The sequence below is a fragment of the Pleurotus ostreatus genome (assembly GCF_014466165.1).
Source record: "Pleurotus ostreatus strain PC9 chromosome Unknown scaffold_4, whole genome shotgun sequence".
NCBI lineage: Eukaryota > Fungi > Basidiomycota > Agaricomycetes > Agaricales > Pleurotaceae > Pleurotus > Pleurotus ostreatus.
In genome coordinates this window covers 2,675,225-2,690,622 of record NW_023503159.1, presented here as the reverse complement: position 1 = coordinate 2,690,622, position 15,398 = coordinate 2,675,225, and the positions used below count along the sequence as shown (strand labels likewise).

General features: G+C 50.3%; 4 protein-coding genes across 4 annotated transcripts; 1 reads left to right on the top strand and 3 right to left on the bottom strand.

Moving 5' to 3' along the window:
• Positions 1 to 7,420: 7,420 nt before the first annotated feature.
• On the top strand, positions 7,421 to 8,953 carry CBH1_7 (Exoglucanase 1; the record flags this gene model as incomplete). Its single annotated transcript, XM_036776276.1, has 4 exons — positions 7,421 to 7,615; positions 7,669 to 8,082; positions 8,141 to 8,448; positions 8,509 to 8,953. The coding sequence occupies 4 exons, from the start codon at positions 7,421 to 7,423 to the stop codon at positions 8,951 to 8,953; spliced, it is 1,362 nt and encodes a 453-aa protein (XP_036632295.1).
• A 331-nt stretch (positions 8,954 to 9,284) lies between these two features.
• PC9H_006731 (uncharacterized protein) lies at positions 9,285 to 10,361 on the bottom strand (the record flags this gene model as incomplete). Its single annotated transcript, XM_036776275.1, has 2 exons — positions 9,285 to 9,564; positions 9,613 to 10,361. The coding sequence occupies 2 exons, from the start codon at positions 10,359 to 10,361 to the stop codon at positions 9,285 to 9,287; spliced, it is 1,029 nt and encodes a 342-aa protein (XP_036632294.1).
• Positions 10,362 to 11,004: 643 nt separating this feature from the next.
• Positions 11,005 to 11,871, bottom strand: PC9H_006730 (uncharacterized protein; the record flags this gene model as incomplete). Its single annotated transcript, XM_036776274.1, has 4 exons — positions 11,005 to 11,161; positions 11,220 to 11,619; positions 11,684 to 11,785; positions 11,847 to 11,871. The coding sequence occupies 4 exons, from the start codon at positions 11,869 to 11,871 to the stop codon at positions 11,005 to 11,007; spliced, it is 684 nt and encodes a 227-aa protein (XP_036632293.1).
• An 836-nt stretch (positions 11,872 to 12,707) lies between these two features.
• On the bottom strand, positions 12,708 to 15,272 carry PC9H_006729 (uncharacterized protein; the record flags this gene model as incomplete). The annotated part of the gene is made up of 9 exons (XM_036776273.1): positions 12,708 to 13,017; positions 13,081 to 13,534; positions 13,590 to 13,703; positions 13,758 to 13,843; positions 13,915 to 13,964; positions 14,023 to 14,400; positions 14,449 to 14,832; positions 14,883 to 15,151; positions 15,203 to 15,272. The coding sequence occupies 9 exons, from the start codon at positions 15,270 to 15,272 to the stop codon at positions 12,708 to 12,710; spliced, it is 2,115 nt and encodes a 704-aa protein (XP_036632292.1).
• Between the last annotated feature and the right edge of the window lie 126 nt (positions 15,273 to 15,398).

The window sequence follows — 15,398 nt, the reverse complement described above, 5'->3', positions numbered from 1 at the left end:
CGTGTGTCCTAAGAACTTTATCGAGGTGCAAAATAAGTCCGTCTTCTTCACGTTACAATAAAGCGCAGCGTCACGTAGCGCGGCGAGGACCAATTCGACGTTCTTGATATGTTCCACTAGGGACGACGACCAGATGATGATGTCGTCTAGGTAAACATGGCATATCTTGCCGATGAGATGGCGCAAGGCGGCCACCATTCGGCGTTGATGGGTCGCGGGAGCGTTCCGACAACCCTGGGGCATAACGATCCATTCATAGAGTCCAAATGGGGTCCGTACTGCTGTGTACTTGATGTGGTCAGGGTGTACCTTAGTCTGGAAGAAAGCATTTGTCATGTCTAACTTCCCCCAAATCTTGCCTTTCCCGCAGTCTGCGAGAATCTCCGAGACGAGCGGCAGTGGGAAACGGTCAGGCACGGTATTATCGTTGAGCTCACGATAATCGTTGACCCAGCGGGGCAGGGCGTTGGGGTCGGACTTGGGCACCAGAAACGCTGGGCTTGCGTACTCGGAGTCCGACGGGCGCAGTTTCCCCGAAGCCAGGAAATCATCAAGTAACGTTTTCCACGCGTCACGCTCCTTCCGAGGGCAAGAGTATCCACAACGATTAACGACCTTGTTGGCATCCTTGAGTTTGAACTTGTGGTAGACCTGGTCGGGCAGCCGATGGACGGGGGGTAGCTCTTCGAAAAGATCACTGTACTTCTTCTTCATCTCCAGGTCCAATCGCTTTAACTGGGCTTGGAAGGTGACCGTCGCGGTAACGTCGTCCAGTCGTTCCCGAATTGCCGCGACGATAGAAGAGCCGTGTGCACCTCGCGCGGGGAGCTTTGACCGTTTGGGTTTGAGGGTGTTTGTGAACTCGCTGCTCTTGAACAAAACCTCGTGAGCTGTTCGAGCTTTACGGCAAGCCGCGCGGACATCGCTAGCTCGCGTATGATTGGATTTCCATTTCGGGCGTGGTGCAGAGGGCAACGCTGATGCATTTAACAAATCGTAAGAAGAGACATTGTCCGTCCTTGAAATACAGGTACGCGCAAGGTGATCGATGATGAGTCCGTTGGAGTTGAGGAAAGGGAGGCCAAGAATAGTATCTGCGACGAGGGAGGGGGAGATAAAGGCACGAAGGGGTTTTGAAACAAATAGTCCATCTAAAGAACGAGGCTGGAAAGTAACGTAATGAGACAGAGAAACCTCCTTCCCCGTCCCCGAAAAAGCGGGGCTGCATTTGAAAGGTGTGCTTGCGAGGTGCCGTTCTAGCTTGAGGGCGGTGGCGATGTCATCTTTAATAAGAACTACGGCAGATCCATTGTCAATCAGGCCGTTCACGGACTGGGAGACAGGTGAAGCGAAAGGGGATGGTGGAGAAATGGCAAAGCGCCAGAACAGATTTGAACATGAAAACGGAGCGTACTCATCGTCCGACCAACTGCCTGAAGAGATCCAGCTGGAGCCCTCGTTATCCGGCATGACAGCGGCCACAGCGGGGGCGACGAGGTTGTTGGCGTCGGCGACGGGCTCGATCGAAGCGGAACTTGCGGTGTCGTTGTCGTTGTTGTTGACGATGGCGGCGACCGCGCTCCTGGAGGCACCGTTGTGGATGGAGTAATTCGCTGGTCTCGGAGGGACGTCTCGGGAAGTCAAGGTCTTATACTTGGACGCGTCAATCGGCGGGGCGGTGCAACGAGCACCTACATGTCCTGCCCAGAACTTACGGCATTTATAACAACCACCATTCGCCGATAGCAGAGCACGCTCGTCGTCGGTAAGCTTGGGCATCGGTGTGAAGGAACCTGCATTTGTACCAATGGGTGCGTTTGTGTTTCTAGGTTGGAAAGGGGGGCGGGTAACGGAGCTTGTGGTGCGATTGTTGTTGGACTTAGCGTTGATCCGGGCAAGCGTCTTCTCAATTTCTTCCAACCTTTGACGTCTTCTCTCGTCGAGTCGTTTAACTTCGTCGAGCCAGTCTCGGAAGGAGGCGATGGAGGTAACATTTTCACGATTGCATTCTCTGGCGAGTTCGCGGTCCATGTTTGCGTCCATAGTGTCTCGTAGAGCCTCGTCGTTGAAGAAACTGTCGGTACCTGCGAGAAGGTTGTTACGCCCCATCATATCTAAGGAGAACTCAACGAAGGATCGTGAGCCTTGTTGAAGGCGAAGGACGTCCATGCGACCGGCATGTTCCCAATCAGACGGTAGGAAAAGGGTTCGCATATGCTCTTTGTAGTCGTCCCAGGACATGGCTTCGAGGAGGGGAGAGTTGGCGGACAGCCATCGAACGGCGTGGACGCCCGACATGCCCCAGGCAATGGAAACGACGCGGTTATCAGCTGTGATCGACTTCTGTCTAAAGAAGTTTTCAGAGTGATTGAACCAGTCCCAAAGGACTGATGTGTCAACGTCGCCTTCCCCCATGGTGGGAGGCTTCGTTGGGTTCGATTGTTCAATCTTGGCTTTTACACCCATTGTGACTAGAGGTTGGAACGGCGTGGCGAAAGGGAAGGGAGCAGGGCGACCAGTAAGACAGTTGGAGGTCGCTGTATGCGCTTTAACTGTCTGGGTCGACGGTGCGTCAGGGGGGGTTGATTCTGGTGGTGAACGTAAGGGCGTAAGCAGGGAGGATGGTGAAGTAGGCGCAGGACGAGAGTAAGGAGCTGATTGGGTTCTGGGGCGGCGATCTGGGAGAAGTGGGGATTGGGGGGGTCTGGTTCTATTCCTCGTCGACGGAGGCGATGAGGGCGGAAGCGAGAGTCGTTGAGACGCCTTGATTGAGCGACTCCTGGTTTTCAGGGAAGTGGGTAACGAGGGCTGGGAACGAGGCAGGGCTGGGGAGTCTGGGGTCAAGGGTGGCCGCGGCGTGAGGACGCGAGCCTCCCTAGATCAAGAGAAAAGGTGTTTGAGTGATTTCAAAAAAAAAAGAGGTAAAGAGTTCTTGGTTAGATACCGTGGATACGGTGCCGAAGAAGACCGGTGGTTACCACTGCGCGATGTCGACGAGCTCGAGGCTCTGGATGTTTGGCTCGCATCGAAGGAGCCCGAGACACTCACGTCTACGTCCGCTCGACAAACGGCCACGACATTACGCCGTCGCTCCCCGCGTGTCGCCCAAATCTTGGAGGGTGGGCGAGTGTAAGCCTGCGCGCTTACCTATCTCCTAATTCCCCTGACCCCTGGACCACGTGTTCATCCATATATATACGCGCGTCCCTGAGATTACTTACTTACTTCCAGCTTGTACCCCAACTCCCATCTTCGTACGAATATCACCCCCGCGTTTGAACCTTTCAAAAAAAAAGTGGAAGAGAGCCCGAAGGCAAAACACTCAGAGATAACGTTCGAGGTGAAAGGTTCAAACGCGGGGGTGATATTCGTACGAAGATGGGAGTTGGGGTACAAGCTGGAAGTAAGTAAGTAATCTCAGGGACGCGCGTATATATATGGATGAACACGTGGTCCAGGGGTCAGGGGAATTAGGAGATAGGTAAGCGCGCAGGCTTACATAAGAAGGGATTAGCATACCTGAGAAATGTCCTTGCAGGCATGCAAGTTTCATAGCAGATTTACTGTATGGAATACAGAGTGTTGGTGGGGGTGCTTACTAAATGAGGGTTCTGAGATGCTGTGGCTGTAGATAACCATGGGGAGTGCTCTGGCAAGCATTAACAATGACAACCAATGCCTCTCAATGTAAATCAGGGTGAAAAGTCTACAATATGAATCTTTTAGATAGACATATGTTATTGAGATCAGAACAGTGGCCAGGATTAGTAAGGGTACACCAGGAGGCTGTAGATGAACAGGAAATAGGAAATAGGGGAGGAACTACTCAACTGTAAATGACCACAACTTATTGTAAGTATGCAATAAAGACATTAGTACTTCAGAGCTTTTGCATAGAATATTTCAATTATCAGTCAAGTTGAGGGATTAGAATTAACTCTTCCCATTGAATGTCAAGACTCATGATAAGTAAGCTGCTTATGTAGCAGAACATCTTTAAGATAGTCAGAAAACAAAGAGGGCAGGGGGTGGTGAGAGCAAAAGATGATCATGATCAAATAACTTGGATTTTGATGGTAGTGGGGTGGGATAGGAGTATGGTATTCAAGTATAGAAGGAGATTAGGAAGTATGAGTAGAAGAGGAGAGGAGAGATAGAGGAGAGGAGGGGAGGAAGTTGGAAGTTAGATGAGAATATTCAGTACCCATTTACACATCTATACAGTAAACCTCTCAGAGTGATTGTTAAGAGCCACACTTGCGGAGGCTTGGGGATACACAGCCCCACGGGTGCGCGGTTCCACGTAGAGGCGCAGAGGGGAAACGAGGGGAGCGAGGACGTACAAGCTTGGCTTTAGCTACTGGCTGCGCCTCCCACACTCTTGCGTGCCCTGTATTTCCAGAGGGAGTCCTACACGGGTACTGAGGGTATGAGTGGAGGCAAGGGGATGCAACGGAGGGACCTCAAATGAGAGGCGAGGATGTGTGTACGGAAAAGGAACTAATATTCAAACTAAGGTAACTGTATGTACAGTACAGGAATATATCCTGGGGAACACACGGCATGCGCGCGTTCACAAAACAGCAACAAGTCCAGTAGGAATAAGTACAGCATGCTCGAATATGTACAAGTCCATAGGCCGTGACATGTCCGTGTAGCCGCGTGTGTGCATGGCCCGGGTCTGTAGCTGGAAGCGCCTGTCGTAGCCCCTAAGGGGCCTCCTGGATGTGCCTATAACAGTGACTTACAACTTAACTATGATTTTCTGGGAGTACAATTGGGAGGTTGTACAATGTAGCAATTGCATGATTAGGGGATGTCAGAGTTAGTGTAATGGTTGAAACAAAATGGTCAAAATATTACACCAGATATGCTGAGTTCCCCAAGCTCTTTGCCACCTGAAACTGTTACTGCAGAGAATGAACTTTTGAAGAATGCACTGTAGCAAGCAGGTCTTTGTTGTTCCATTTGTTTTCATCATATATCATATCTGGCCTGTATACATACTCACTGAGTCACCAATCTACACTACCGTGGATGTCACATTGTTACTGCTTTCAGCCATAGCTTATATAAAGCTATTTACTTTTGAATTACTGTATGGTATGCTATGGACTAACAAGCCTGCCCCTAAGCCGGAGTTAGTGCTTTTTGTTTTGTTTCGGTTGCATTATTGGGGTGTCAGAGCTGAATCCTTCATATTGGTGGAACCATAATGTTTTGATCATTTCGTTTTGACTGTTACACCAACTCTGACATCCCCTATTAAGAAGCTGTGGAATTTTGAGAGGATGCAAGTATGTTGGACCCCTTTCTGAGTTCCCAAATCTCCAAATCTCCAAGTTCCATAAAAGTGTTACTGAGCAAGCAGAACAGGTAAATACTGTATAGCATGTATCAGCCCTTAGGGTAGCTTAGTTGTAATGGGCCATGGTCAGTTGCCAGGGGCTGCATAGCAAAAGCTGTCACAGTGGTTTGGAATAATACCAGGGAGCACTCTGACCATTGTTGATAACAATGACTGATATCCCTTAGAGCAATTTAGGGGCATGAAGGGTAGATATGTATGTTAGCTGAAGTTTTCATGTTATATTTCCAGGCAAAGTGAGTGGTTAGCAGATTAGATGTATAGTAAAGATGAGGGATTATGAAAAATAATATTTACCTATAAACTCTGCCCCAATGACTCCCAACTCCTTTTTTTTCTATGAGACACACTTATCACTCAAAATACATCTAATTTAAGCAGAGCAGAGGATGGCCCATTGATTTTATTCCATATCCTTTTATGTTACTCTTAACTATAAATGTGAGGAAAACTGCGTGATAAATGAAGTGAACACCACTTCTGATTCTAGAACAGGGGAACAGGGGAGGGTGAAAGGGATTGTCATCCACCGAAGGCAGTGCGGGACATCAACAAGATTTTAAGATGTATTCAATGAATGGGATTCATATATGTATCCCAAAGCCAGTCACTGATTTGAGCTTTCTGCATTATATCTATCATGGAAGCCTGAGTCCCATGCGTGACGAAGTCACGGGCCTGAAACTTGTTCTCTACGACCTGACCACCATCAAATCTACAGCATCCCTTACTGGAAGACTTGTTTTCCATTGGTAACATTTTTCTGAACGGAGGAAATCATGAGCGGCGACACACTCCATTGGTGTCAGATTGGAAATGGTACCTGCCAGTGCCAGCCGTTCCGACCGCATCTGAGTCTTCCACTGCAGCAACCAGATACAGGTATGGATCATAGTTGTAGGTCAGTAGGAAGCCGTGTAGTGAAGTTAGATGCATGACTGACGCACTCGTTATCGCTTCTCCAAGCCGGCGCTCCATGCCAGGACTCGGACTGATAGGAATACATCACACGACATGTCCACTGCCGATATCAAGTAGTATCAATATCAATTCGAAGGGTGCGCCAATGAATTTCTGCTGGCAAATGATACCGTAGCACCCATTGCTGTGGGCAACTTTACGCAACGATTTCGCTGTATTTTACACCACAGTCTCTTCCGAGAAAGATTAACAGCGCTGCGAGCGCTCCTCAGGCTCGACGCAATCCGTAAGCAGATATGTGTTTGCCGAATACCTACACGGGCACCTATGTTGGTTTCGAAGATCACGAGTTGAGTATTTCCAGTACATATGTCCGAAGGAACTTCTCATGTTTATGCGGTGTGGAGTACAGGATGCTTCTATCATACACGTCGGATCAACGCAGCTCGTATCCTATCTCGTTGATGTTGCTATCGAGGTGTCGATTCTGGGCCCTCGAGTTCTTCATCAAGACTTGCTTCTCGGTCGCAAGATTCCGTGTATCTGAGTTCTCACTTGTTGAATGAGTGTCTGAGCTGCCGCTAGTGACATCATCCCAGGCGTCTGTGGCATCCACGGCCAGGGTAAAGCCCTCCGAACGGCATTGTGGAGCATCTATCAAAATACCTACTCGCCTGGTGTGGCGTCCATTGCCAAGATCGCAAATGTCCCCGTAAAGTGTTTTATCTCCCTCGGACGACGGAGAGTCTTCGGGTGCCAGAACCACCCGTTGTTTCTGGTCCACTACATACGCGTTTCCGCATACTGCACCATGGTTGTCGATTCGTTGACAACAGGTCGTTCAACTTGACGACGGTCCGTCGGAAAAACTACTCAACGTTCTTCCGTTTGGCGTTGGAGCAGAATTAATCCTACTACCACCAATGTGGCATACACGACCTTCGAGCTCGCATGCAAATTCCCATTTGCTACACCACTGCGCGAAGCTAATGGTACATCTCGGATTCACCTCGGTGCTGATTGAGACCCCATTATGTGCAAGCGACTCGACGGCCAGCAATTTCAGGTATAAAAGCTCATTCATTCGACGGATATCTGCATTGTTCAAACGACCTCATATCCTCTCCAAAGATGTTCCGTTTCAGTGCACTATTAGCCTTCTCCTTCGCCGCGGTTGCCTTTGGGCAGCAAGCAGGTACCCTCACAGCGGAAACGCACCCACCGCTCAGCGTACAAGAGTGCACAGCCAGCGGATGCCAGACTTTGTCGAGGTCAGTTGTGCTCGATTCCAACTGGCGCTGGCTCCATACTACCGAGGGCTTCACGGTACGCATTGCATTGATCTGATGAGAGTGCTGGACTAACACGCCTATCTAAAGAACTGCTACACCGGCAACGCGTTCGACACCTCGCTTTGCCCCGACGGCGCAACATGCGCCCAGAACTGTGCCCTTGATGGCGCAGACTACAGCGGCACCTATGGCATTACCACCAGTGGTAACGCGCTCACCTTGAAATTCGTGACTACTGGTGCCAACACCAACGTGGGCTCGCGTGTCTACCTGATGGCAGACGAAAGCACCTACCAAATGTTCAACCTCAAGAACAAGGAATTCACCTTCGACGTCGACATGTCCAACCTGCCTTGCGGTCTCAACGGCGCTTTGTACTTCTCAGAAATGGCGGCGGATGGTGGTTTGGCCTCGCAGGCCAGCAACTCAGCAGGCGCCAAATACGGAACTGGCTACTGTGACTCACAATGCCCCCACGACATCAAATTCATTGGTGGAGAGGTATGTGTTTGACAAGTTGGTAGACGCCAAGGAAACCCTAATGAACCTTTCTCTGTAGGCTAACGTAGAAGGATGGGTTGGCAGCGACTCCGATCCCAACTCCGGCGCTGGTACCTTTGGTGCCTGCTGCAGTGAGATGGACATCTGGGAGGCAAACGCAAATGCTGCTGCCTATACCCCTCACCCATGTGCCACAGACGGTCTTCTCCGCTGCACAGGAACTCAGTGCGGCGATGGCGATGCTCGCTACTCTGGTGTCTGCGACAAGGATGGCTGCGATTTCAACTCCTTCCGCATGGGCGATCGCGAATTCTTGGGAGAGGGATTGACCGTCGACACTACCAAGAAGATCACCGTGGTGACACAGTACGTCCCCTTGCCCATATACGCCACACAGACCGATATTGATATCCTTGGTTTTCCTAGGTTCATCACGTCCAACAACAGCACTAGCGGTGCCCTCTCTGAAATCCGTCGTCTATACGTCCAAGATGGCAACGTCATCCAAAACTCCGTCACCAATGTCCCCTCAGTCCCCGCCTACGATTCTATCACCGACCAGTTCTGCGTCGATGCTAAAGCCGCCTTCGGTGATACCAACTACTTCGCTACCCAGGGCGGCCTCGAGGCTATGGGTGGGTCCTTCGACAACGGCATGGTACTGGTTATGAGCATTTGGGACGACCACGCCGCCAACATGTTGTGGCTGGACAGCAGCTACCCCCTCGATAAAGACCCCTCAGAACCCGGTGTCATGCGTGGAAACTGCGCCACGACATCCGGTGTCCCAGCCGACGTTGAGGCTCAGCATCCCGATGCTTCCGTTACTTTCTCGAACATCAAGTTCGGTGACCTTGGTACGACCTTCTAAGCGTACGTTCGTTCTCATGTTCCTCGTACCGCGAGTTCTCACTCTATCCATGGACAGCTAGCTCGTATTCCCATGCAAATATGTATTGTGGATAAATTATCCTTGTATAGACCAACATATCTATTCAACAATGTTTGTAATCTACCGAGATCATTCGATATGACATTCCGTATTCACATTTCGTATCAAAACAACGAACGCCTCACACGGCTTTGGATGCTATACATCGTTAGCTGGCCACCATCGGCAAGTGGAAGCGTATCAGCCAGAGAAGTTCAGCAAGAATGTAACATTGACAAGTAACGTGTTGGTTTCAAAAGGTATGAATGTGTCATATACCAAGCCGAATTTGCTTCCTCCTCGTCCGACCACCGTCTTTATCGAAACCCGACATCTTCTCATTCAACTTGTGTAAGCTCTTGGAGCACATCCGTATCGCCATATGACCAACCGGTATCATGATGTGTTTGCGTTCTTTGAGGAGAGCACCCAGGGCGTTGAACACGGTTGTGTCTCTACCGTCGTGATTCGGATGTAGATTGCAAGCCCACAGGTAAACGGTCCTCAGTTCGGGCAAAGGGGGCGAATCGTTAGACGCCTTCATGAGTTCACTGAAGGGATCGTAATTCTCAGAAACCTACCACCTTCAACTCGCGTACGGTATCAAAGGAGAGCTCGAAGCACAGCACCAAGCAGGGTATTGGTAATGAGGTTCGATGTCGAGTTCGAAGGAAAGGTAATTAAAGCACAAGCTTTCAACAAAGGGTGGGATAGTGCCACTGCGTCGGCTCCCGCTGCGTATTATGGCTTTGCTGATCGCGAGCCCACCTGGGTCGGCCAACCACGCACACAATTTGGCAAGATGGGAGAAGTCTGGTTCGGCTGGGAGGTGATGCGAATGGTTGAAATGCACTCTCGCACTGAACGGATAGTTAATCTTCGCGAAAATGGCGGAGGCACCAAGGTCTCTGGACACAATGGATATACGCGAGAGATTGGGGAGCTCGACACGTAGTATAGGTGACTCGTCCTTGACAACGCCAGAAACATCAAGTTCTTCCAATTTCGAAGAGTGTTGTTTAGAGACAAGCAGTAACGAAGCAGTGGCGGCGGCCCAAAGCTTAAGGTACGTTAGGCGAGGCAAAAGAGAAAGCTCTGCAGAGATAGGGATATCGACAAGCTCGAGATGACCAAGAGAGGTCATGTTTCTGTGCAGGATATTGGGAAGTGCGGGCGAGGAGGACGGCCTGCAACAAATATTCGAAGATCCTCTATCACAGGTGCATTCATGTCGCCATTCAGTCTTAGGAATTGGAGAAGGACATCTCCCTGCCCTGTCGCTATCTTGTTCTACAACCGCCTCGGCAACTTTCTTGAATTGCTCGAGGTCGCTGGGTATCTTCTGCATGATATTGCAAGGGCGCAGACTTTGATCGGTCGAGGAACTCTAGAGGACTATCCGGTTGAGAAATACCGATGGAAACCCATAACGGAGACGAGGCAGGCATGAGGTCCCGCCAGTGTCGGCATACCCTACCAACATTCATCCAGGCAAATTCCCTTTTGTAGGTGTGAATTGTACGAATCGGAAGATTGTTGCAAAAACTTCTGGTGGGAGCCTCGAAATGTCGCTATGCATATCACGCCGGGATCTCAGGTCGTGGGCAGGTTGAGGAGGTTCGTAGGTACTGGGCGTCGTCTTAATTCTAGGCTCGAAAACCAGCCTCTTATCTTAGTTCCTTTGATGGCAAGCGCTGAATGCAGTCAGGGGGTACTTCGTTAATACTCCCCTCGAAATCGCGAGACAATATCTTGAAGAGACGACGATGGTTAGAGTTAGTGAGCTGCATACGCAAGTAGCTTTTTCGTGGTCCAGGTTTCTTCTGTGTCGTATGAAGAAGTGTTCACAGCGCACTACCATCATACCAAGGAATACAAGTAGGAAGACTTCGGGTTAATTCGCCAGCGGAATACATAATACATGGGAGGTATCATAAGTAAATACAGGTTACAGAGCGCTAGTCATGTTCCAGACATTCACCATATAGGGTCTACTTTGCACTGATACCCCACCACGCAAGTAGTCTCATGCCTGCACGAGTAGATCCCATCTGTTGTGGTTGGGGGCGAAACGCGTTGGGTCGTGTTGTAGTTGAGATAGTTCGCTTGTTCCTCACGTCGGCGGTATGCGATTCGGATTCTTTGGCCCTGCTAAACGCGTCAACACCCCAATTCCATGCCATCGGTACGATCAAGCGGCACCAACCAAATGATTCCCTGTCGCACCCGTGAACTCAGCATCTCATACTTGTTTCTCCATGCCCACGCATCCTTCTTAATCCGATCATTTTCGCTTCTCAGACTTGCACGATCTGCAAGGACGTTCTGCAGGACTCGCATCCGTTGCTCGGATTCGACCGTGAGCTTCGCCTTCTCCCGTCTAAGCTCAGCTATTTTCGTCTCTAAACGCGAGACACGGGAGAGGAGAGATAGATAGCCTTCGGATTCATGGGAAGCAGATGAGGGAGAGGGGACCATCTGGGACTTTGCGGACGAAGAGCGAGTGTTTATGGTTGTAGGAGATCCAGAAGGGAGGTAGAGTCTTCTGATTGTAGGAAATGGGAACATGGGCGGGGTTCTATTATTGTTGAGTTCTTCCATAGTCACTAAAGACGCCAAACCGTGAACCGGGTCAGCTCGGGCGCAGCCCGACCAAGGGCCACAACATACCTGTGAATACAGTGCGGCAAGTAGGGCAACCCACGCAACCCGTTGAAATGGTCTTGCTATGGTCCATGTGCAATTTCATGCATTCTTCGCAGAAGATATGACCTTTACCATAAATTGTAGTCAGAATCCGTGCGCGACAAAGCTAGACTGAAGCATAACTCACCACAAGGCAAAGAAACTGGGCTCATCAGAACATCTAGACAAATGACGCAGCTGAAAGACATCCTTGCTCGCGCCAACTGGAATGGACTCGAGTGGTAATGAGGCTGGCGGATATTTGAGCCCGCAGGGGCTATCCTTGAATTCCCTGAGGAAGAGTGGTGGATTGTTCCGGCGAAGGTGACAGGCAACAGAGCAGGGGGAACGATAGAGGAGGGGAATAACAGGAATAACACTCGAAAGGACGCCTAGAGGGGGGAGGGCAGTGGGATTGAGAAAGACGATCCATAACACAGCTGCAACGATGAAATACTTCAACACGGCATGCGGACGCAGGCTTTGAACAACCTTCTTTCCTCATTCACAATCGACCATGAGGCTGGCTCGAGGTCAATTGACCCGGAACTCAGCTTTCTAGCAAATCAGAAAGCTAGGCTCATTATCAGTTTACGGCGTCCATTCCATAGATTAGTGGATCCTGGCAGAAGTCGAGACGTGTATGAGGGTGGGGCTAATACGGTATCGTTGCGGAGGTAATACTCGGCGCGAGCATGCGGACCGATGGCCATTGATAGTACCTATGTATGGACGTCAGCAGATTAGACTTTTGCCACTGATAACGGGAGCGGTCATGGGAAGCGAGGGCAAGGTTATACTTAACGAGAGTTGGTTCAGGTTTGGAGAAAGCCGTTGCTAAAAAAGGTGAGCGTGACAAATGTTCTGAAAGATAAGGAAATCTCCAGAAGAGAAGATAAAGCAGATTCGGGAGGAACGGTCAGTTTCATTTTTATATGAGTATAGAATAGGTCGAAGTTGTACAATAGTTCTAGCGACGTACATCTGCAAGATTGGGCCAATGTGAGCCTTAGTAGTTATCTTCTGCTTTAATTCCTCTTCCTCGAAATGATGGTGGTGGGTCGTCATCATCTTCAGAACATGGCCACGATGGTTCGGCTGATCCAACACTACGACGGGGAAGAGGCTTCTTAGCTCGCTTCGCGGGTCGAACCGATGGATCGTCACTCGGATACGAAACACGGCGGGGTGATGCACCACGCGAATAGGACGACACATCACTTGACGCGCCATCCGCCACCAGTATTTTGCGCTTGCGCTTGGGCTCAGTTGGAGAATTTGACCCCTTCAAGGCGGCCTGCATAGCAAGCCCTTTACATCTGCACGACCAAGCCATAATTAGCACGCTGTCAATCGGCACACCACTAAGCCAAGCCACTCACTGGACTGACATATCCTGGATCATCTTGACCAGCTCAGATTCACGCCTTTCTGCCTCTGCTTGTCGCTGATCTGCCATTGCCCGCCCTCGCTCATACTTCTTCCGCAGGATATCCCTTTCCTTAGTGACCGCAACTAGGTCTTCCCTTAAATTGTCTGCTTCCGCTTCCCATTGTTGGGCGGCCTCCTGGAACTCGATCGACTCCTCTTGAGCCGCGCTCAGATCCATGCGCGCCTGGTGTTCCCCTTCCGCGTGCGCGTTTGAGACTGCCATATGTCGTTCGCACTCCCGAAGTAAATCTTGCTTGGTGTTCTCTAGTGCTTTTATCCGTTTCTCGGCTTCTCTGAGTTTCCTTTGTAGTTCTTGGTGGGGCGTATTATCGAGGTAGATGCGCCTAATTCCTGGGAGGACGTATGGTCGATATTTCCTCGACAAAAGTGAAAGATCTGGGGTGACTACGCGGACGCGGCTTCAAAGTACGTCCCCCCTGAAAGTGGCGAAGATGCTTACAGAGAGTAAATGGAGAACGACAGGTGGGGCACGTCGACATGGGCATAACCTCCTCTTCATCGTCGGACGCGGAGTTAACGTAGTTTGCGATACAGATGGAGCAGTAGATGTGCCCTGTATCCGGTACCAAATGAATATTCGCCAACCCACGCTACACAGCTCACGTACCACACGGAATGGAGACCGGCTCCTTCAAAATTCCGAGGCATATACTACAGTTCATTGTCGGCCAGGCGGGGGATTCAAGATTGTGGCTGTCGAGAATGAAAAGATACCTTCAGGCGGCTGTGATGGGACGCGACCGGTCACATCACGTGTGACCAACTTAGGAGGCTCGGACGAAGAGAAATCGAGAGAAACAGCTATCACTACATCCTAGAAATACAACACAAGATACATGCATCAATGGAATCTACTTCATATGAATCCTTACACCTTTTTTTGGCCCAAGCTGGACCGCCGCCAACGGGTGCCCGCGACGATCCAAAACCAAACCATCCGACTTCCTTTTTACGCCCCGAGGATTGGGATTGGGGTTAGGAAGGTTCCATTCAGACCTAAATCCTGGGCGCGGCAGCCCCTCAAGAAAGTCTAGTGGATCGGCAGGTGACATGGGCGTTTGCGGGGCGTTACTCCGTGTAGTTCTTCGAATGGGTGTCGAAGAGGGATTCATGATGTGGGGATGAGAATCGTACTGCGACCATCCTCCATCTTCCTCTGGTATCGGCGACGAATGTCGTTTGTCCTGTGCTGCCTTTAACACCATATTCTCTTGCTTGAGTCCGTTGATCTTATCCGCCTTCTTCTGAGACTGTAGAAATCATTAGAAGACGCTGAGACATGTAAGTCGGAATCTCACATCATGTACATGCCTTTCAAGCAATCTCTCCAGCATCTTATTCCTAGCCTCAGCCTCTTCTATCCGAGTCCGCAACCCCGCCCTCTCTGCCGTCAAGTCACTCACTTTATTGTTTGCCTCCTCTACTAACTTCATAGCGTCGGCGGCAATCTTTTCCTCGGCCTTGAGCTTGTCATACACCTTTCGCCAGTTGGCCTGCGCCGTCTCGAGGTTCTGCCTGAGTTTCTCGACCTCTTTCAGCTCGTCTATTAATCTGTGCTTTTCTCGCGCTGTTCTCGATAAGTCGACTTTGAGGGCCCCAATGCGTTGCTTGTATGTTTGACAGAGTGAGAACACGGGGACAATGCGCTCTTTCAAGCTATTGATAGCTTGCACAATAGTCTCCTTCACGAGGTGTCAGACGGCAGCAGCATCTTAACGGCGGGCACACGTACAGCCTTTTCCTCGTCTAGCTCCTCCGCCTGATAGAAAACCATCTTTTCAAGCTCTTGGGTTGTCTTCTGGGCGGCTTCCGGAGAGGAATCCTTGGTAAGCGCGTTGATCTGGTCAACCACGATGGATGAAGCTGCGTCGCTGGGGTCGGATAGCTCGACGTGGATCTTGAGTTCCTGCCCACTTCTAAACTTCTTTCGACATATAGGACATATTCGTGGTATTCCTGGGGCCGTCAATTGACGCATACATGTGTTACAATATCCATGTCCTTGAAGGTGCCGGTGAAAACGCTATTTAGGATCATGTACCATGTACTCACCACAAGGCAGAAATCGAAAGGCATCTAAGGCATGATGTGAAATGCAGATACCGCAGTGTGCGTAGGCCATAGTGTAGGCGGTACAGAGCGAGAGAAGACCTGAAGAAAGATTGCCGCGTCGCGTGGCACAGTGACTCAGGGCGGGGACGCGACGCGACTGTCACGTGGATCTAATGATAACGCACCACTTATCTGA